The sequence below is a fragment of the Pleurodeles waltl genome, chromosome 3_1 (genome assembly GCF_031143425.1).
Source record: "Pleurodeles waltl isolate 20211129_DDA chromosome 3_1, aPleWal1.hap1.20221129, whole genome shotgun sequence".
Lineage (NCBI taxonomy): Eukaryota > Metazoa > Chordata > Amphibia > Caudata > Salamandridae > Pleurodeles > Pleurodeles waltl.
In genome coordinates, this window is record NC_090440.1 from 2002554007 (window position 1) to 2002578096 (window position 24090).

Genomic DNA, 24090 nt, shown 5'->3' on the forward strand with positions numbered 1-24090 from the left:
CGGTCAGGCGGGTGGTGCAGGTGGAGCTGTCGGGGGTGGGGTCTGGCGGAGGCGTGGTGTTGAGGCTGTCGTGGATGTCGGCGATCTTTTGATGGAAGAAGGTGGACAGGGCGTCACAGAGTTCTTGGGATGGTGGGATGTCGTTGACGTTGGCACTGGGGTTGGAGAGCTCTTTCACGATGCAGAAGAGTTCTTTGCTGTCGTGTGCGTTGTTGTTCAGGCGTTCTGTGAAGTGGGAACGTTTGGCGAGTCTGATTAGCTGGTGGTGCTTTCGGGTGGCCTCCTTGTGGGCTGCAAGGCTGTTGGGTGTGTGTTCGAGGAGCCATTTCTTCTTTAGTTTCTGACAGGTGCGTTTGGAGGTGAGGAGTTCGTCAGTGAACCAGGCGTCTTTTTTTCTTTCTTGGTTGTCGGTGGATCTCTTGAGTGGTGCGAGGGTGTTGGCGCAGTCGTTGATCCACTGATGTAGGTTGAGGGCGGCGGTGTCTGGGTTGGTGGAGTCGGTAGGCGGGTTCTGGGCGAGGGTGCTGGTCAGCTGGTCTTCGGTGACTTTGCTCCAGCGGCGGTGTGGTGGTGGTTGGGTGCGGTGGTGTTCGATGTGCTTCTTGAATGTGAAGTGGATGCAGTGGTGGTCGGTCCAGTGGAGTTCGGTGGTGTGGTTAAAGGTGACGTGGTCGCTTGCGGAGAAGATCGGATCAAGTGTGTGGCCGGCGATGTGGGTGGGGGTGTTGACCAGTTGTCTGAGGCCGAGGTTGGAGAGGTTGTTGATCAGAGATGTGGTGTTGGCGTCGTTGTTGTTCTCCAGGTGGAAATTGAGGTCTCCAAGGAGGATGTAGTCCATAGAGGTGAGCGCGTGGGTGCTCGTGGTCCAGGGGGTCGGTAGATGAGTGTTCCCCTGAGAGTGGTGTTGGGTCAGTGTGGATCCGGAAGTGAAGGTGTTCAGCGATCTTGAGGGTGTTGTCCGTGTGGGTGTGGATTTTGAGGGTGGATTTGTGGGCGATGGCTATTCCTCCTCCGATTCCGTTGGGGCGATCCCTCCTGGTGATCTTGTAGCCGTCCGGGATGGCTATGGCGATGTCAGGTGCTGAGGAGTTGTTCCACCAAGTTTCGGTCAGGAAGGCTACGTCAGGGGCGGTGGTGTCGAGCAGGTCCCAGAGCTCGATGGCGTGCTTGCGTGCGGAGCGTGTGTTGAGGAGTATGCAGTGGAGGTGGTTTGTTGCGGTTGTTGCGGGTCTCCTTGTTCTGTTGCAGGTGAAGTTGCAGGCGTGGCATGAGAATGGTCCCTTGGTGTTCTTTGGAGATGACTGGAAGCATGTTGTGGAGCGGCCGGGGTTGAGGGCGATGAGCTGGATGGCCGAGTAGCGTCTGGTGATGCATGGGTCGTGCGGACCAGGGGGGGTGGCGCTGGGCGCGGACGGGCGCAGACAGGCTTTCCTCTGGCGCGCCAGCGGCGCGGATGCGCAGTGCCAGCCATTAAGAAGGGAGGGGGGAGGGAGGAGCAGCTGGAAGGCGGGAGGGCGCGGCGAATGGGGGCACGAGGGGGGCGGGGCCGCAGGGAGGCAGCGGCAGGGGAAAGCGGCAAGGGGGAGCGCCCAAGGGGCGAAAACAGTCTAAATGGCACAAATGGAAGCAGAATGGAACAAAAGGCACAAAAAGCAAGGCACAGAATATAGTCACAAAGTCACAGTCACAGTGAAACGGCACAATGCACACAAGTCTAGCGGCGCAAAATGGGGCAAAAGGCAGAGAAAAAACAAGGCACAAAATACAGTCACAACTACAGTAAAAGCGGCACAATGCGCACGGGATTATTCCAAAGAATAATCGATGATGTTTATTGATTAAGATGATGTATTGCCACTGAATTTGAGACTTATGGTGGAATCAATCTAAGGGCCAGATGTACCAAAAATCCAAATTGCGACTTGCAATTTGCGAGTCCCTGCAACTCGCAAATTGCAAGTCGCAATTTGGTATGCAGAAAGGTGTCTCAGAACCCCTTCTGCAACTCGCAATGGGGTCGCAAAGACCCACCTCATTAATATTAATGAGGTGGGTCGCAGTTTGCGACCCCATTGTGAGTATGGGCACTCACGGGGATGGTGGCCTGCTGGAGACAGCAGACCACCATGTCCGTGACTGCTTTTTAATAAAGCATTTTTTTTTTTTTCTAAGTGCAGCCCGTTTTCCTTAAAGGAAAACGAGCTGCACTTTGAAAAAAAAAACGAAACCTTTAGTTTCGGATTTTTTCAGGGCAGGTAGTGGTCCATTGGACCACTGCCTGCTCTGAAAAAATATTTTTTTTTCCAGTCACAAAGGGGAAGGGGTCCCATGGGGACCCCTTCCCGTTTGCGACTGGGTTACCATCCACTTCAAGTGGATGGTAACTGCGATTCCATTTGCGACCGATTTCGCGGTCGCAAATGGAATTGAATTGCATTGCGAGTCGCAAATAGGAAGGGAACACCCCTTCCTATTTGTGAGTCGGAAATGCATTTTGCGAGTCGGATCCGACTCGCAAAATGCATTTCTGCATTCCGGTGAGGCTTTTGCGCCTCGCAAACGCTTTGCTACATCTGGCCCTAAGTGTAGTCAAAAGGTCCATCAGACATCTGAAGCGCTCCCTTATGAATTAAACTTTAAAAGACCAACTAAGGACAGACATGCTAACAGTAAGCAGTGGCAGCTTCCTCTATGGGCACTGATCCTGACCTGATCCTAATGCTAACCTGATTGGAAATGTAAATGGGACTATAAAGCCACCACACTTCGAGAAAAGCATTTTAACCTCTATTGACTAACCTCAACTGAGGGAGGTAGTGTATTCCATGACTTTTTGCTCGCTTTAGTAATTTGAGGTTAAGGCCGGGATTTAGAGTTTGGCAGAGGGGTTAAGCCATCACAATGGTGCAGGATATCCAGTCTGCCGAAATATAAATCTGAATATATCCTACGGGATTTATATTTCAGCGGACTGGATATCCGTCACCGTTGTGACACAGTAACCCCACAGCCAAATTCTAAATCAGTCACTAAGTTATTTTAGGTATAATAGTAATGGATAAACTATATGAAATGGTCTGGAAATATGTTGAATCTCATTTTTAAATAACTATTTAATATGAATATCAGTAATGTAGTTGAGACAGATTCTTGTAAAGGAATCTTCATATCTATGATCTACTTGAAAACTTCTTGGATATAGCAATGTCATATAACACAATTATTATGTTTTTACAAGTTTTGGTAAAATTAGGATCAGTGTACTATTATTGCAAAATTATTTTTTCCTATGTTTGTAGTGCTTATCCAAAGGTATTTATAATCGGAAGAAAAGTTTTTTTTAGAATATTGTGCATCTGCTTCGCTTTGCAGAGAAAATATAGTGTTCAAATCACAAAAGGTTGTGCCAGCTTTCCAGGTGTACTTCAAGAAGGGTTTTGTTAATTGCCATGTTTGTAGGTGTAACTGTGCATCATGTACAATTACGTCTATTGGCACTTTCTTGTTATTTTTTTCCACAGGGAATATATTCTTGTCTGTGGAAAACCCTTGGCCCTTCATCCTGCTACAGATTTAGGGATGTTCCCTTTCCTTTACCTCCATGTAAATGTCGAGAAGCAAAAACAACTTTTATTCAGATCAGCAAAATAATCAATAAATGGAAATTTACACAATATAATCTATCTATCTATCTATATATATATATATATATATATATATATATACATTTTTAACACTACAAAACATGCATTCCATGATGGATAAATCACATTTTAAGAGATTTAAAACCTAAGTCTTAGTACAATTATTACAATAAATACGTCCTCTACAATGTTCCTACTACAACCATTGTACAGTAGCATCTCTCAAAGTTATCTCACCAACACCAAACTTTACTTTTGAATTTAGAAACTACGTTTACCTCTTTGTGGCCTAAAATGTTACAAAAAATCAGCACAGTCTACAAAATTATAATCCGAACTCTCACACAAAATGGTTTCTGTCAGTATTTCCTAAGGTCTTAGTTTAGGGGACAAGTAAACAAAAATGTTTAGTTGTTTCCAGATGGTGCTCACAATGCAAACATTTATGTGAGGTCCCATAACCACTTCTCCACCAAACAGCGGTCATATCTTCTGACAACAACCAGATTCCAAGTTTTACATGCAGTTTGAGTTATGGAAAGACATATGTCAAATTGTAATCTCTAATTCTATTATTTTGTGTCCAAGCAATCTTCCAGTCTTCTCCTCTCAGTGCATTACCAAACGTGGGTGATAACAATCAATCCCCCCCCCCCCACCAAGATCAGAGTTTGTTTTATACTTTCACAGTGGTAAAGAAACAGCACCTCAAAATTCCACTACCCCTTTAATTCCCACTCACAAAGTCAAAGATGTATGTTTCACAATATCCTGGTCCTTAATAGCAATGGCCTCAATTCCATCTGTAGTTCAAATAATCTGATTTCTTGTTGATGTATGAGATGGATAACCATCATACTCTTAGAAAGGACCAAATGTTGTTCCAACAACAAATGCTCTTTTTTCGTACAAGGGTTACAGTGACCATGTAACCCTGCTCCACAGAACAAAGAACTTGGGCTTTGTAACAGATCAACATGCTCCCAATTTCCACCTAAAAGTTAATGACTCCCACTTCTACATGCAAGTGTTTCTGATATGCCTGTGTATGGTTGGTACATAAGGCAGCACAAATAAATCTGATGTCCAGACAACCATACCAAGGTACTTCATCTAATTCTGAGCCAACAAACCTCATCTCATCTCATCTGAGCAATGTTTTTTTAGTTATCTATGATCACTGTTTTTGATTCAACAGAAGCAGTGCAGGGCAAAAAAATCAAACATGTTTTAGATCTTGGATGCCATAGTTACAAAAATTACATATATTATCCTTGCTGGCAGTTAAAACTTTTAACAGTAAAATAGCAAAGCGCAGTAAAGATGAACAACGTCCAACACCATGGCCAACATTCCTAGTTAAATATTACTGTGGCTTTTTTGCAATAAAAGAGTTCACTATCACTTTACATTTACATTTTTTCTACAGAAATCAGAGTCAAAGCGACAGTTTAGATTATAGGAACATTTTTAATGTAAGCTTTTATCTGCTGCTCAGACCAGGAGTGTAAGTAAATAATCCTGGTTTATATGAATCATACTTAACACATAAATACAATTTCTGTAGATCGAGGATTTTTCTCATCTTACTTTGAAGATCTCTATGCACATAAACATTCTTAATGACATCACATCACTTCTTAAAAGCTGTGAATAACTGCTAAGAGGCCTGGTACAAAGGCACTCTTTAACTCAAATTCTAATCTAACTGCAAGGAGAGCCACATGTGTATTAAAACCACATACTTTCCTCAAAGATAACCCTTCTACCTTGTCTAAAAAAATCGTAACTCCTCACTTAAATTAATACTGTTGCATAAAGTGAGGTCGATGGGATTTTTTCCTTAGACACAGACAGTAGGTGCGCAAAGTGCGTTCTCCCGAAAGCATTATAGAAAGCCCTTAGCCCATTGGTCTGAAATTTAGCCTTACTAATACTATGGGAAATAGAGTCATTCAAGTTCTTCAACATGATTTTCCCCAGAAAAGGATATGACTTACCTACCTCTAATTTTTCTTCACCCAGGTGCCAACTATAATTATAATATTTCTGGGAATTTGTGTTCTTAAATTCCAGCATCTATCTGTTACAGATATTAATTTAAAAGAAATGTGTACTCGCAAATTTCAGAAGTGACATCAGATGAATATTCAAGGCCTTCGGTGTTAAATCCAGGATCACAGCATCACCTGCATGAAGCAGGCAAGACACGGATTTGCCCCCAATATTTAGGAGATCACCAGGACTAGTAGCCGAAGAAAAAAAAAAACGTAAATCAGAAATATAAAGAGAGAACAGCAATGAAGCCAAGAGACGGCCATGTTTCAGGCCATAATTAGTGTGAATAACAGACAATAGCCCCTTGTTTCCCCCCATAAATACTTGCCACCATGTGGCAGAATGTAACACAATAACTAAACATAACAGAAACCCCAGAATAAAAATTCTGAACAGTTCTGTGAAAACATAATAAGAGTTCAAACCAATTCTAAATTTTAAGATCGCCTTTCTCAATTCAGTGTTGGATAATTTATCTATATTAGGATCTATATTCGGATAAGTACCGCTGTTTAGCCATAACTCTCCTATTTATTTAATTGATGCTTTACTATATAAATACTTTATATCTTTATTCCTTGAGCAGATTTTAGTTATGTCGCATCTCATCTGTAGAGAATGCATGTAAATTTGCATTTACTGCATTTATTTATTGATATATTATTCTTTATCCCTGTTATTACTTTTCATATCATCTTAGCTCCTCATAGGTCAATACCTACAATCTCCTCTCTACAACAGTTTTGCAGTCTTCTCCAGAATCTTAATGTATGGCAGCTAGCATGGAGGGTCTGTGCTATTAGATCAGTCTCTATTCTTATTGCTGTGATCATTGATCATTTTGCAGGGGTTACATTTTTCTAAGCATTTCCCGTCTAGGTGATTCCACTGATTTCTGCCTGCCAAACAAAATTTCTGCTCCATACTGCAACTGAGGTTGTATCATTGATTAGTTAACAGCTTGTACTGATCTTAATGAGGGACCACCATAATCCTTGCTAAGCTTTTTCAACACCATCTCAGATGAAGGAGCTTTAGCTGTAAGAGAATATGATTGTTCCACTGGAAGTTCTTGCTGAACTACATCCTGAGGTAATTACAGGCACACACTCCCTCCATTTGTTTTCCTATGTACCACAAGACGTTGGTGTGACTGCGTCTGAATACCATTATTTTAGGTCTGTTTAAGTTTGTCACCTCTTTCTTTTTATATAATACAAGTTACATTCAACTAATTTCCTCTGTAGTCCCATTTTTGGTCATATCAAGGATGACAAGATCGTCCGTATAAAGAGGACGAAGGAAATGCGATCCAACCATCTTATGACTTAAACAATTTATTTTTCCTAAGTCAATAGGCAAACATGCTAGGAAAAGTGAAAACAACAGTGGAACCAGTACATATCCCTGTTTCAAGCCATTTTTGTTCAGTATCCTATGTAAGATGGTGTCAACATTGTCAATTTCCACTTTTGCCCAGTTACCTCTATCTAGGTCTTTAAACATCACCCATCATTGCTCCTTGTTCAAGTCAAAGGTGAGTCTAAAGTCTACAGAGCAATAATATAGATCAGTCCCTTTACTATATTGACATTTGCACTATGGACGAGAAGCTAAAAAGTGATCTACAGTAGTGAGGCCTACCTTTAACTCCTCTTTGTCTTACTGGTGTGATATTCAATGATGACAAAAACCTGAAAAGTGTGTTCAGAATTGGGTTGACCTCAGATAAACTATGTACCCAGACAGATAGCCTGTAATGCAAGGTTCGCTTAAAAGAGACACTTCACGTGACATGCATTGCTTTATTCGCCCAGCAACAGACAGACATCTGGATGTCCACATAGGTCTGCACAGAGGTTGTGAAGAAACTGTTTTGCTGACGCCTTGGAAAAAAGAATTATTGGTTGTCCACAAAGTCTAGTATTTGAAGTCAGACTGTACTGAAGGGTGAAGAAAGGGTCCCATATATCTCCTGCAGGCTGCTCCTTTAAATGCCATGTACACTGAACATTCAAGTAGCGCTTCATGTGTCTCACTGAACAAAGGCACAGGAAGGCTAGTAATTGGGGGCCACACGAGAACACAGTTCTAGCTTGAGATTAGCTGCTGGTACCCAGCTGGTTAGCACTTACTGGCTGAAGGAGAGTGACTGAATTCTTTTAGCCTCCTGTCTTAGAGAATGTTAGCAGCAGCTCTGATATGACTAGACAGTAACAGGATAGTGTGTTGACGCAGTGAGCAGCTACTCTGCCTGCTCGTCCTTCGTAGCTTGTCAACTTAGGTATCAGGTTTGCGTGCAAGCTACACAGCAGTTGTTTTCTCAATGGCTTTGATAAGAAGATATTTGAAACAAACCCATGAGTTGATGGGAGTCAATGGACACTGAAGATTATGAGGGGATGTGGTCTCCACACTCGAGACCAGCTATGGGTCTGATCACAGTTTTGGGACACAGAGATCAGGGTAAAGGGTGACAAACATTAAAAGCAACCCTTTGTTTTTTTCTTGGATCGTTGCTGAAATTTGCATGAAACTAGTCTACTCAAAGGGAGTTGGCCATAAATTACTAGTGAATGATGAAGATCACAGTGTGGGATTTGGGCTCCCTCCCAGGAGTGTCTTGTGCGGCAGGAGATGTCTGGAAGCCAGGAACTCACACATGCAGTGCAAGGCATATCACTGCCAAAACGGAAAGTGATTTATGAGGTGAAAACATATTTAAATAACACTCACTATCTCTTCACTGCCTCAGACGTTGTCTTCATGGGACAAAATGTAACCGTGGTCTTTTTGAGTACATTTTTCTTTCCCTCTGTGTTTAGTACATCTGTTGAGTAGTATTAGTATTACTAAGGGAAAGCCACAGGTGTAAAAATAGCGATGACGCAGTGTAGACTGACATACCTAACATACACTGCACAATGTTTTAAATGGCAGATTATAAAGTCCACCGCAGCTACCTAGCATCTATCTAATAATTAATAATGATAATAATTTAATAAACATACATATATAACATTTAAATAAAACACATATATATACTGTCCAGTAGAAGGCGTTTTGCCGAAACGTGTTGACAGACATTACATTCAGGACTATGTGTTACCTGTGTAAGGAAATAAATCTATGAACTGAATACGAGCGCATTGGAATTAATTGGTTTCGATGATTGGGAGACACTTGACGGGATCGGTGCAGCCGTCAGATGGCTATCAGTCCATCTGTTGAAGAATCAGATATATACATATATATACCTTTTAAACAGTATATAAATCAATAAAATATGTTTCCCTAACTCTACAGACTTTGCTAAACTGCATAATTTCTTCCTGTACATTACAGAAAGAGTAGTAAGCTATATTTCATGTTAAAGCACAGGGTAAAGACAATGGCCCTCATTATGAGGCTGGCTGTTTTGAGACTGCCAGCTCCACGGTGACGGTCAGACGGCCACACTCCAGGCAGCCGGACTGCCAAATTACTGCCCCACAAAATTACTTAGACTTATGAATCTTTTGGACATAGTTGTAAAACTGTTTGCAAAAATAATATTGTGGTCTTCGAATGATTGGACTGAGGCCAATGATGTACTCCCATTGTTCAAGCTAAATGAAGAGACACAGGCAAAGTCAGGCTTCATATGCAGCTGTATGATCCATGAATTCATGGGTTTAGAAATAACATGTCGGAAAAGAGAAACACCTTCCAGAACTTTTATGCATGAAAACCACAAAGGTGTGAAAATACACCCTCTAATACGGACACAGAGAAAGGTGATTTCTTCATTTCTATGGACAAATACATGGTGTGATGTTGCTCAGAAGATGCATGTGGTTACACATATATTAGGCATCTAGCCAATCACAGTAAAGCAACATGTTGTGATGGCAGCCTGATACGAGATGACCACAAGCGTGACCTTCATATTGTTCAAATGGAGCTCTGGTGTGTTATTCTATCTGTGCTCTGTTAGTCCTCCAACGCCTGCTGCTAGCAAGGGAACAGACAGAGCCGCCCATCAGGGGAATGAAGACATAGCTTGTCACTTCATCAATTGCACACAGACAAAAGGCAAGCTCTGTATTTATCTAAAATATGTAGCTATATGCATCTTCTGTAGCAATGGCTTTATAACTACATTAAAAATAACCCCTTATACAGTACACACAAGCACTATTGACTCCTTCTTTTAATTTACCACTCCATATCACATACGCTTTTACTTAGCATTGTAAATTACAGGTGTTGCTATTCCGGAATTAAATCGAGTAATAGGGCCCTCATTATCCCTTTAGATTAGGTACAGTTACACTGATTACTGAATGGAGGTGGGATTCACAACTGTGACTTTATAGATCAATGTGCTCAATCAATTAATGAGCATTCTAATCACTGTCGCATTGTGCCAATTAAACTTATTTTTGCTCAATAATAAATGTAAATACTGCCCCACACAACCCATTTTTGCCAGTCTCAGAATTATGAAAGTTTGAGTTGCCTTGCAGGTTATCTGCAGTCGTTTCAATGCACGTTAAACTCAGTGGCCTACTTTTCCGCATTTGTAACTTGAAACATCCAGGTTACATATTGATCTTTGCAAAAATGTATGAATCCACCAAGATACCTTACATAGAGTGCACTGTGATACATCAGCGGATAAACTAATCCACTGAGTTATACATCCAGTGCTCTGCAGTAGGCACATTAATACCCTCAGCTGCTTCATGATTCAATCTTGTAACCTAGAGAATTCACGCACAGCTCAGCAGCTGTACTAACTAACCACTGGGGCCGGATAATTAGCAAAAGACCCTAAGACTTGCTGGATACACATTAGTATCGGATGCAGGTTTCTTAACAGGCTAGGCTATCTTCAATCTTAAAATGCAGTCCGCATGTGACAATTTCATTCTGAACAGCTTTACTTTCACATTTTCCTTGTCAATTATTTAGAGGCAGGGTTTGTACAATCAATTTACCACCAACTATATCTGAAGTACCTGCAAATATCAACAACCTATGTAGGGTAGGGCTGGCTCCTCCAGTAGGGCAGAGGGGTATCCCTCCCTCCCCCCGCAGCAGTGGCAGCTGCAAACCTTTTACCAAACAATGATAATAAGCTGTGTTTATTATCGTTGTTTGGTAAAAAGGCGGGGCCACAGGGGTGACGAGAACTGAGGGGGAGTGCTCGTCACTCCGCCTCAGAGCACATGTGTGTTTGGCCAGCTGTCTCAGGCCGGCCAAACACACAAGCGCAGTAGGCCCTCTCCAGCCCAGTAACACAGTTGATGGGCTGCAGAGAGCCTGCACAGGCTCCCAGTCTGCCTGGGAGCGCCCTGGTTGGGCGCTCCCCGCTAATCCTGACGCTGCTTTGAGCAGCGTCAGGATTGGCCACAGGGCAGGCTAGGAGCCTGTGCCTGCAGCGAGGGGACGGAGGAGGGGAGCGGCGCGCGGCATTAAGGTAAGTGTTTTTTTGAAAATTAGTTTTAATTTTATTTTAATTACCCCCGCCCCGCGAAGCCCTGCCCCTTCTGCTTGCCGCAAGCTGCTCCTGCACCTATGAGACATGCATCAGAAACAGTGCATGCGAACACCACAAGTTACATATGTGGGAATTGTGGAAAGTTTTTCAGGAGTTGTGGGGCAGACAGGGGCAATAGGGGTAACTGGACTAAAATTATAACAATTAAAGTCTTTTGCCACTGGTAACCTGAGGCTTCATCCTATTAGAGGGCATCAAAACTATCAATGAAATACTGTTAATGGGAAGGCAGCTTGATCTGGTCCTCTGTTTGGCTGTGTATTGCAAGGTAGGACACTGGCTCTCATCGAGTAACTGGTAGGTAATGCTCTTTTATTACTCTGCTGCGTCACGTCTACCCTGGCCAATGAAATCATGGCTAGGAACAGTGTAGAGAGCCACAAGCACCAGTTTTCCATGGGTGTCTCAATCTTGCACAGCATCTTTCTGTATTTGCTGTTGATTGGCAGGCTAGCTCTACGTGTGCAGGGTGGTGGGTCTTCCTACATGACCCTCCAAGCAAGGATCGCACTGACTCTCCCTGCTCAAATCGATGATGCAGCAGTGTTTGTCCTCCACACCTGGTGTGCAGGAGCATGCCCTGGCCTGAAGAAAGCGGGAAGTGTGAATACCCATGATAAAGGTGCTGATGCTAATCAGGGTATGGTAGCTCTTCACTTGGAGGGATCTTACTTGGGTCCAAAGACAAACAAAGTATCCAAACAAAACGAAGAGCCTACCCCAGATCACAATGGTGATCAATTATCATAGCCACTGCAGATTACAGTGAGTGATCTGAGTCGAGGACCAAGCCTCTCAAGGCACTTTAGTTATTTGGTAAGTTCACTGAATGCAGGTGTGCTTCCTCAGCAGTGAGTAGCTACGGACGCTACGTCTTCTTGGCAGAAAACTCAAGAGGTACGTTTGTAATTACTGTGGGTGCCCTATGATTACATGAGCTTCTGCTTCTAGCCACACTGCAAAAGCACCAGGTTCCTAAATCCATGACACACACACCTGGGAATGCAACTCCTTCTCTGGCTTACAGGGATAAGCTTCTGGTTATTCCTGCCTTAGCTCCTCAAAACCCCCTCTTCTATTCACCTCCCACGCCCATCCTCAATAGCCAGCCAGCTTCGTCCTTCAATGCAGACCTCAGGCAGTGCTTCCTTAGGCAGGTTACAGAACTTTCAGGTTCCTCTTTCTGAACATGATAAAAGTCAGTTGGCAACCAACACTGGCACAAAAAAGAGTTTTTGCCAGTTTCCACTGCGGTGTGACCCTGGGTTCTGATAAAGAAAGCATGGAACTACAGCTGATGGTTTTTGCCTCATACTTGTATCATGTTTACAGGCAAAGTTTGCGACTGCCAAACATCAAGCTCTGACCCTTGTTTCAGGTAGTTCTTGGCTTATGCTTATTTCTCCCAGGTTCATCCAGCCATAGTTTTCAGATATTAGCAAAAAAGTGGGGTTGACTAGGGTCCCCTGCCAGAAGAGATGAAAACATGGGTAGAAAGGAGGGAGAGCCTTCTCAACTTGACTACCATTAACTGGCAGGGATGGCATCTCTATGTAACAATGGAGCAGGAAAGGACTGAGACCTTCCCTATATGTCACTGTGTCAACCGATCCACACATTAGACTCAAATGCACTCCAAAGGCCTCAGGAAAGCCTTAGAGGACCCCTCAATCTACATTGCTCTCTGGCAGGATCTCTTTAACCTCCATCTTGTGTACTACTCTTGTAAGGCTACTCAAAATGGATTTGTGGTTGCCACTGTTACACACAGCGCATACACTCCAAGTTTACTCTGCCACACATGTACATGTTAACCACACAACTTTCATATGCCATACATATGTAGTGAAAGGCCGGGCTGCAGCGGACAGGAGAGCACAGGAGAGCAAAGCACACAGTACAAGTGACAGGTAAAAATGCCTTTCCTGCTACAAAGATCAACGTGCTGCAGCTGCTGTCAGTCCTCCTGAGACGTATGGGATTTTGGTAACCATAGTCAATAAAGAAGGGCTCGTATGGCGTGCCCCTCTGGACCACAGTGCCCAAGTCTGGGTCTCACTCCATGCCTCAACTGGCCCTCAATACACGCTTGTGATTCTCAAGTGCGCTGCACCCTAAAAATTCTAAAACCTATTCAGATCTCACTATGGGGAGCTTACGGCAGGGGTGCACACTCCTCAAAGCCAAGCAGGACCTTCTCCATTCCAAAAGCAACCATGAGCCTCTAGTCGTTTTTCGTGACAAAACTGCTTTGTAAACAAACGATTTGCCTGGTTTCAAAATTGGGCCTTCAGGGCTTTAAATAACGCAAGGACCTCGCTTCGTATACCCTTCAGTTACTTTGTTACGATGCGCAGGAGGACGCCAACTTGCATCTCAAAATTGGAAATTTAAATATGTTCTAGATGTTAAAAGATAAAAATAAAAATATTAATTAATCTAAGATACCATATTGAGATAAAAGGGTTCTTTTTCAGAAAAATAATCTAGATTTGCCATGGAAGCCAAGGCATGCACTTCCCCCTTGGGGACAGTTTCTGTTTGGTATTTATCTACCCAGGTCTAAGGATTATTGGGTTTTGCCTCATTTTGTTAAACAATTATGATGACAGAGAGGGCACACGGCGTATCAGATGATTCCACCCCACAATCAAGATACAGGCATACCTGTGGCAATGCAGGTATTTTGCGGTGGTATATCCTTGTTTCTTTAGCCCTTTTTCCTCAGTCCCCGCCAGTGCTTAATTTCTACAAAGTAAGTGCCAGGGCCCTAGGTACCAATGAGGATGCCACTGCAGATTGCACTCCATACTACCCCTGCCAGTGCTGCAAAATGCCACTACTAGTGGCCGGGGCATGCTGCTATCAATATTTTTTTGTGTACATTGAATTGCTAAACTGAGGTATACAGCTAAAAGTAGGCAGACAACGCTACCATGTGCTGGGCTGTCATTGAAACAGAGTGCGGGTGTTAGGAGTTAAGTGCCTGTGCCAAGCACCGGAAAACACTGGCACAAATTAAGCACTGGTCCTCACTCCCCTGAGGTTGTTTTTTTGAAGACCCTAGAAAGCTGGGTCAATATTTAGGGAATTTACTTCCGAGCTTGGTTTTTGGACCCGCAAATACTAAAATCCAGTCAGTTAATTTATTCAAGGAGAAATGAAATGTAATACATTTTAGTACACATTCAGCTGGATTGCACTGTACTATTCAGTGAGTGGACCAGTCACAGTTATTTATATACACCACAAAAGTCACTGCCTTTCATAAAGCCCACTAAAGCTCATAAGAGGCTGTTTTCAGTCTGCATTTTGTTGACTGATAATTAGTAGTTGAATATACCAACAAATACAAAGATTTTGTGTAAAGTGATGTATTCTGCAAAGAATCACTTTTCACATCAAATTGTCATGGAACTCACCCAACCACTCAATCAACCAAAGTGCAGGTCCTATGCGTAACAGCACCAACCCCAAAAACACACATCTCACCAGCTACAGAAGTCAGAATGTAATATAAAAATATTATAATAAAACACATAAGCAATTTGGAAGATTAAATTGTGAAATTATTTTTCGTTAAATTTCATGACAATTTCTCAAAGTACTTATAATTTCACAAAATGTCTTTGCCTTGCTAAATTTCAAGGTTTTGGGGGCGCATTGAAAACTTTGCTGAGGCCTATTCAGAAGCAACCATGTTTAGACAAAAAGAAACAGAGCAGAAAGAATTAAGAAGCCAGCAGATAAGAGAGCACAAGATATTTTCACCAACCTGCCCGCTTTGGTGATGATCATTTCTGTGCCGGCTTCATGAAACTTCTTCCATAGTTCTTTCTCGTGAAGGTACACTTTGATGTTTTCTATGGTCTAAGCACACAGACAGCAAGAGAGGCATGAATCAGCTAGACATCTTCCACTGTTTAAGCAGGCTTCACAATCATTTCAAGTCATCTTTACATGGAGTTCAGACTGTGCGTTTTATTCTTAAATTACCCATTCCCGAGTCCAGGACACATAGAGGAAGTGATATACAAATACCAATACAATACACTAACACGATGGCAGGTAATATTGAGTGATGTGTACATATACAGTCCATTGAAGCAGACAATGGGAAAATGCACAAGCCCCCGGGCTTGTTGAAATTGGGACTAGGCCAGTATGTACACGGATCCATTTATATATGGTGATTGCAAATCATTAAAAAAATCTTCTCCCCAGTTCCCCAGGTCCATCTAATCTTCCACTATCACTTGCTGTTGCATCTCTGTGGATTATGCTGTCACTAGGTCAGTCTTTGCACTCGCGCTAGGAGCACCCTTCCGGCTCTTCAAGATGACTTTCTGAGTTCTGAGGCCAGTTTGGCCATATCCCTTGTGTAGGAAGGAGGTGCAATGCAAATTCCCACTCTCTCTGGGAACCTCTTCACATTACTCCCAAAACCTCTCCTGGAAAAGATCTAACCTTCAAAACTCTTCAAGAGCCACACTTCTTCTAAACTATTAAAATAGCTACATGAGAAAAAGAAGATGACCTGTGCTTTCTAGTGCATGACAAATTAGACAAAGTAATCCCCAACAGTGTTCCCCATATATTTCAGTTCAAAATGATCAGGGAGCACTAATGAAATCAGCTTAAAGCAATCTTAAAATATATTTTGTATCCAATTTACATCCTATGTTTGTTTACGTCTGCACACTTTTGAAGGTTGAAACCATTGAAGTATTTCTCATAAACACTGATTGGTCTCAACATGTTCATGCTGTATTGGTCTCCCATATTATAGATGCATTGTTTCAATCTTACATGGAAACAGATCATCCCCTCATATGTTTTCTGATACATAAATATTTGTTCATCATAATTCCTTCAACCAACAAATGTTCCAGAACCGATCACTTCCCGAGAGTTATTCACAGATTTACTATTTCATAGTGTAGTGTCCCAGAAACACTATCCATGGGAAGATTAGAGCGTGATCTTGTGACATGTCAGTGTTATCACTGTAGCAAGTCACATTTTCTTTAATTTCTATGAAAAAAGTTGCTTTCTGGGTTTGCCTGGATTATCACTGTCACTGCTGCTGTGAGTGTTTGAGCCATTACTGGAGAAGTAATATTAGTACAAAGGGGCATCTTTTCTTTGTAAAGATGGTATTGAAGCAAAATGGAAACATTCATATATCTTGGTGTATTAATAATCTCAGACTATCTGTACTCTGACATCTCTGGAGAATGCAATACACTTTTTAAACTCTTTCTGATGTCTCTAAAGGACTTAAACCATTAGATCCTTTATTTTAAGGTTCAAAAAATCTTTTTGGTGCCCTCTTTTTCGTTACTTATCTTCTCCAGTTGTTCCTCGTCATGTTTTATTACCATCTTGGTCGTATGGGTTGATGTTTCCTTCAGTTTTTGCTGCCATCTTTCCTCTTTGGAACCGTCATATGTTCCCCTCAAGGTTGTTGCTTCCCATCATTTTAAAGATTATTTAATGGACAGTAAATTAGCTTTGTTCAGGAACGGAACCTATTTTGTGCTAGTACCTCTCTTCTCAACCCCTCACTCCCCTGCACAAGTACTTTGATCTACTCGCGAAAGACACAACAGCTATTAGAGAAATTGTAGAAATCTCAAATTATAAGAAAAACAGGAGAAACGGCCAAAACCTGGCACTTCATGAACATTGGTTAACGTTAGCCACCTCAGTGGAACTCACTTTATGAACTTCCACAGGATGAAAGGCTGAGTGGAACTGTCAGGTGTGAAACTGCAGCTTTGGAGTCAAGTCCCGAACCCTGCAGTGGATGTGTTAGTCCACTGAGAAGTTGGAAGGAGGGACGAGTGTTGTGTTTTTGTTGATTGGGTAGGAAATGCGTCTGGTTGACTCAGTGAGAATTATTTTCCTTAACCCACTAGGTGTACACGGAAGGTGGTACAGAAGTTATAGGCCCCTTCTTGCGCACATGTGGTTTTGTAAGGGGGGCTGGTATCCTATGTTTATGTGTGCCCACCATGCTATATTTGTTCAACTCCCTGCGCAGGATGCAGTGTGGTCCATGGAAGCATTCTGGGTGGCATGTCCAGGGTGACTAGGAGGCAGAGTGGTGCAGATGCTGGCATCCTGCTCCTGGTGACTGTAAGTGGAATACAGGAGCCTGCCTGCACCTGGGCTGTGCACCACGTGTAGCTGCTACTTTACTCTTCCATCTTAGCTGTTACTCCTTCCCTGTGCCCCCTCCTGCTTCCTTTATGTTTACTTCTACCTTTTCCCTGTGCTGCTCCTCCTGGTCTATCCATCGTTACTTTAATTCCCTGCATGCACCTACTCCTACTTGTCATGCTATTAGCTCAATTCTCTCTTTGTACCCTCCTGCTCTCCCCACCTGTTTTACATTCCTCCGTACACCCCTCCTCAACAGGAAAAGGGAAGAGCCAAACCAGAGTTCCGCTTGCCTCCAAGAGCCAAAGCACAAGCTGAGGCAGCAAAAAATTGGCAGGGGAATGCGCTCTAATTTTTTTCTCATTATCCCGCAATCCCTCTATATACCTTGTCTTTCTCTTTCCCCCTGTTTCCGTCACTTGTGATTTGTTTCCCCCTCACTGTGTTTCTCTCTTCCTCTTTTTTCACACTCTCTCCTCTGATACTGTCTAGGTCCACGTTTTATCCCTTTGCTTCGCTCTCTCTTCCATGTCACCCTTTATCTCTTTCACCCTCCCTCATCCATCACTTTCTTTTGTTTTTGCTTCCAATGCCCCACTACCTCTCTTCCATCCTCTGCCTTTTTCTCTCTGTCTGGTATGTGATGTGTGGTAAGGTGCATGTTTCCACCTCCAACAGATCTCTTGCTTTAAAATGCACGAGGGATTATTTTACAGCTCAAAAATAGACATATTATTACACATTAAATTATTTTTGAGATTTATGTGTGACATTGAGGAAGTAATCATCTTTTTTTTCTTTGGCTTTTTAGCAGGGTGTTTTGTTATGTTTTAGTTAGTACACGTGTGGGAGCTGCTTAAAAATGGTGCTTATGGGGTTGGCCAAAGCTAAAAAACCAGACCCAAGGCAATCGCCTCTTTTGTCTTGCGAAATCAATGACGAAACTGAAATTTCGCAAGACTTTGGGAAGTGGCCAAGTTCTGGTCAGGCTCGTTACACTATGCTGCACAGAATGAACGTAGCTGGCTTAAGTGTGCATTACTCTCTCTTGTTCCACATCCGGCTCCCTTATTGACTATGTGTTGCTCTTCATTCCTCTCACCCCTTTCCCCTGTGCATTTTTACAGTTCTGGATATTGTCTCATTAGTTCTCTTTATACTACTCTATCATAGCAGATGGATTGCTTGAAAGTGTATAATGCATGCATGTGCAGATGTGATGCAAACATGTAACATGGGATGTTGCAAAAGAATCACGCATCAGCAAAATCAAAAGATCTCGCCTATGCAAGAGCTATTGGCGTTGCCAATGTCTTTTAGCCATGTGTACAGCAGAGCGGCTGCTTTGCAGCATGGTTAAAAATTAGATAAAATGGCGCTAAGATATGGCCAGTGTATTTTTTTTCTTATGGCGGGAAGGAGTGGGCAACATGAACAACAGGAAGGAGGCCGAGATGGGAGGGCATCTCGGACAACGGCAGAGTGGGAACAAGCAACATGGACACTGGGTAGTTAAAAAAACAGCTATGACCCAGTTAGTGCTGGCCACAACATAGCACCTTTTTTTCTTACGGCAGGTGGTGAAGAGCAACAGACAACAGGAGGGCGGGAGGTGGGAGTAAAGAAGCAACACAGAAAATGGGAGGGTGGGAGTTGTGAGGGAGTAAGCAATACAGGCAACAGGAGGATGGGAGGGAATAAGCAACAGGGACATCAGGGGTGGAAGGGAAGAAGCAACACAGAAGAAGCAACACGTACAACGATTGATGACAGGGGAAGAAGAAATAAAAACAGTACCTCAATTACAGTGCGAGCAGCATAAAGACACTAATCAAAATGAAGCTATCAGTGATTGGTCCATGCTCCACACAAAAAAGAGGAAGTGAAACTGGCATACGCTGGCCAATTAGGAGGCAGCAAGTAAGAGTGACAATGGAGCCAATGAATTGCAAGCAATGGGTGGGCTCCAGCCTACCTGTATGAAAAAAAAAAATTGCAAGCAATAGTGCTGTCTTAGGCGAGACCTAAAAAGCGTATGAATGAAGATGCCCATAAAGTAGGTATAACAAACATATGGTAGTCAAGTTTTATGCCTGGAATGAGAAACTTGCCTGGACCAGAACAAACGGTCTGAAAATGTGATTTTCAGATGATTGATGCAGTTAATCAAAGTACTTGGTATATTGTAGTAAGTGCTGTGGACATTTGTGTGACTTGTCTGTCTACAAACCGTCTGTACTGGAGAGTGTATCAAATCAACAGATGGCCCTGAACGCTGAGGAAAAATGCACCCTCGGCCATTTTGGTTAGGACATTTGCGTGCCAGGATATGGCCATTATTTAATCTGCTGTTATTGAACCCAAAAAAACGTACTCTGGAAAGAAAGTTATTAAATACCGGAGATTTTTAGGCCTGTTTATGCATTGGACAACTACAGGACCTGGAGTGTTCCTTCTCCAACTCCCTTTACGCGTTCTTCTTAGATCTGGCCTCATAAGATGCGGCCTGTTTGGAGGAGGCCTGCGCTTTCCTTCCCTCTGCATTGCTGTGTTTGTAGAGGAGGATAAACCCACTCTGACCTTGATGTACCTGCACCTGTTCTTCGTCTTCGAGAAAACGCGGACTAGGCCTCCAGGTGCCGCGGTTTCCCCTGTGAAAGGGAAGGTTAATGTTTTACCTCTTCTGGTCGAGAGGGAAGCTTCCATACTGTGCGGGTGAAACCGCACTGTCCCATTAAAAGCTTAGTAGACCTGCTGAGATTTACTGGCGCGTCTCCCGCTCCACTCTATGTGCATTATTACTGTCCAGGAGGGTGACAGGGATTTGACTCTGGCCATTGAACCCTTGCTAACCCTGATGAGACTTTCAAGTGCCTATATTTGCTACCACCCAGACTATAAGATTATACACAGAACACATTGATGCCTGATGGGCCGAATCTGTAAAAATCAATTACTGGCAAAGCCAATAGGTCTGGTTTAATGTGCTAACACCTGCAAACATAGGCAGACTTCAATGCGCACAGACTGTTTGTGCCAAGTCACTGTGTAAACTACCGCACCTCACTGCAAACTTGAGTAATAAAACCTGGGCACAGAGACAGAAGGCAGAGAAAGGGGCAGGTTGCACAGTGATGAGGCATAAATTGTGGGCATTCCTGTGTTACATAAGTTAGCACGTTACACACTGACCTACTGGCTTTGCCGATGCGAACTGCAGGACTTGCCATGTATATTTCTATATTCACATACATTAATGTATTAATCAATGTATCGACTTGAAAACTGTATATGGCATAGTCAACTCCCAGCAAGTTTTCATATTTCCTAATATAGCGCCCAATGTTTTCATAATTACAACTTTAAAAGTGGTTTACAAGACAAAATAGGAGTACAGACCAGAAAGCACGAACAACATGATGAAAAGTATTACGGGGGGATTATCAAAGTCTCTTTCCTTCTTAGCACTTTGGCACAACCGATCCCCATTCATACTGAGTGCCTCACTGCAACTGAAGGGTAAACAGCGAGCCTAATCCACTCGAAGAAATTCGGTGGTCGTGTGGTAGTGCTGTGTTTACCACCATGTTTCAAGATGGTTAAGGGAACGAACTGTGATGGGTTCTGCGGTTGCTAAAATTACACGGTATTCCTTAACACTAGCTTGCAGTCCCGTGAAGTTCTCCAGGTAATATCTGCATCCATTTACCTGATTAAAACCCCAGGTCCATGCACAAAGTGACTCATAACCTGAAACCTATTGCAAACTCCAATTGAGCCTGCTTTTGTACAGCACTCAGAATTAAGCTGTAAATGTTAGGATATTCAGGGCCACCTGCCCCGTCCTTCGCCCTGGGCCCAATGTTTATTCAGATTTCAGTTGACTGAGAGGTGCAACACGCTGCGGTTCTTTAGGAAAGGCTTTTCACATTCTAACAACTCCAGCCCCCAATGATCACCCCTTTGTGAGTCTTTGGTACTTCCTACACCTCACAGGAGAGTCAGTCCTGAAATGCAGGTTTACACATTTCTAGCAGCTCAAAGAAACAGAGCCAGTTCACGTCTAGGCGTTTTTTCACATCACAGAGAGGGCACCAGGGCCTGTGGACCAGTTTGTAACATCCCTAGGTACTTTGTAGTAGCAGCAAGATGGCCAATCTATTCTATACCACAGTATGTGCTCCCTATTCAGAACTGCCTTCAATGTTTGGGTCACTTACATTTTGTAACAGTCAGTTATACAAACTACCTAGGATGCTTTAGGGTTGGCCAGACAGGACCTGGCTTGGAAGTCCAGGCATCCTGTTCCTGTTTGAGCAGGACTATGCCTGATTTGCATATGGTAGGTTCCTGTCTGAGGTGGCATGGAGAGCAAGAAAATGATGGACTGGAATGCGGCCCGAGTAGTTTCAGATGGCTGAGATTATTTCAAGCAATCCACACAACACAATATTGTTTTCCTCTGAGCAAACAGTTAAACGGCCATAGAGCATAAAACTTGAATAAGTACTAAGCTGCTCCCTGTCTTTCAGACTGGGTACATTTCTTTCTAAGTCATGCTGATGAAAAGGGCTGCATTTACTATTCCGTTAGTCACAGACTCAAAGGAGAAAGGGTCTGTCAAGGATCGCCCCTGGCTATTCCACAGCCTCAGGTCACATCCATGGTGTGCGAGCAAGTAGTTAACGTAACCAGGGCACACCCTCCCTGTCCTGCTAGCCCACGACTGAACTGGCCCAGTCCGTACTTTCCAAAAATCCAAAATGAATACTAAACCCAGTTGAAAGCCAGATTTAGATTGTTTTTGGTCATACCCCGAAGTGCCTGGATAACACTGCTATGTGGACTAAGGTATGTGGAGAAGTGTGGCACAATGGTTAGAGCGGCAGACCCTGAAGCAGAGATCTGGTTCAAGTCCCGCTTCGGCAGGTCTTGGGCTCAATTCCCTTGGACCAGATAATTCTCGCCTCGGTGCCTACTTTAATTAATGGGTCCCACTCTGCAACTCTGGGCAATAGCTTGCTTAATCTCCACAACGGCCCCAACAGTGCTTGGATGCCTGGCTTCACCCTGGGGGTGCCCAGGAGTGGGCACCTCACAGGGAAAAGCCAGGAGGGGTTCCATAGCGGTATGAGTACAGCACCTTGAGACCCTAATGGGTGAGTAGCGTGCTATACAAGTGCAAAGTTTACAGGTATAGCAGGTTGCATATAATTCTGGGAAAAAACAGGAATGGTATTCCCAAGGCGTCAAATCCTTCCTGGTGAATGCCTTTCATTTTGAGAATGTTCCCTGCAGCCCTTTTACAGAATGATTTTCCACAGAGAGCCCTTTCTCCATTATTTGGTGTGACCCCATCTGTCACAGCTTCTTCCTTCTTGCTGTCCACCCTTTCTTGGCCTTGTTTGTTGGAGAGGACATGCTCATACCCTCTCTTCTTAGTTTCTCTCTTCTTCCTTCCTGCTATAGCCAGATTGGTTTCCTCCCTTGTTCCCTCTGCCTTGTTTACAGGGCGGGTCTTAGGGCAGTGGAACTGGTGCGCTGGCCTGGGGAGGGGGCGCTGACCTCAAGGAAGGCGCTGTGTTTAGCAATAACAGTTTTTTTAAAAATCTGCTTCACAGTTCATTTTGGTTTCAGCTCTCACGCAGCAATAAAAATGTCAATTGAACTTTTGTGATTCATTTTTATGCTAGAGAGAAAGAGATGAGTTTTGCCTAGTGGCAGTTTTGACTCGCCATAAAGATGGTTAATATGCATGCTGCAAACAACATGTACTGTGCACATCATAGATCTGTATTTTATGTTGATAGGGGAGTGGATTACTGCTATTACACAGAGATCCTTTTGTTATCGCAGTTTATAAGATACAACCCTAATATATAAGAGTGAGTGTTACAAACTGTCATCAAAGAGCTGCATGCAAACTGCATAAAATAGGATAGGGTGTTATGATTTTTTACCCAGTCTTTCATTATCTATTCCTAATGTTGCTAAAAGGTTCATATGGGTAGATGTACATTCTTATTAGTAAAGCCAGCCTTTACCAGTGCTTTAAAAAAAATGAAATGTATGTGAAAGAGAGCCTATGGAAAGATGAGGGTCACTTTTGCACGGTGGTAGTGAGGGAATCAGAGGAGGAGGTCATGGTAGGTGGGGTGCCAAAAATAAATGTTGCACCAGGCGCTACGAGCCCTAAAGCTGGTCCTGCATGTTTATTCTTTGTATAGTCCTGGTCACCTGCTTGTATATGCCTTAAACTCTCCTTTTTCCTATATCCTAACACTCCAGTGCTATACATGGCCTCAGTGATACCAGGTATATGGCCTGGTTTCGCCTCGGCCTGTCTTTCAGACCCCACCATCTAACACAAGACCCCAACACCCTAATTCACACCCAAAATGGCATTACTTCACCTTGAACGACAACAACTCTTTGGATTTGGGAGTCGTGAACTCCCGGCTATATTTTATTTTCAAGAAACATAATCAAAATTCAATCAACAAACCTTTTACGCAGTAACCCCCCCAATAATATTTACATAGTATTTACAATTTTCGGATGCGTAGCCTTAACAGAGTCCCCTAATACATCTGATTTCCTATCACTAACTAAATCAGTGCCTGCGTATCCAAATGTCAGTGACTGGGGACGAGATCATGACTGACTGCTAAGTCACCC

The 24090-nt window shown here is 43.2% G+C and overlaps 1 protein-coding gene across 4 annotated transcripts in view; it reads right to left on the reverse strand.

Moving 5' to 3' along the window:
* Nucleotides 1–24090, reverse strand: part of TBX4 (T-box transcription factor 4) — a 373100-nt gene that overhangs the window by 147178 nt on the left and 201832 nt on the right. For all 4 annotated transcript variants that reach the window (XM_069226451.1, XM_069226447.1, XM_069226450.1 and 1 more), the window contains exon 3: nt 15023–15117. In XM_069226451.1, the coding sequence (XP_069082552.1) occupies nt 15023–15117 (95 nt within the window). The remainder of the gene's footprint in view (nt 1–15022; nt 15118–24090) is intronic.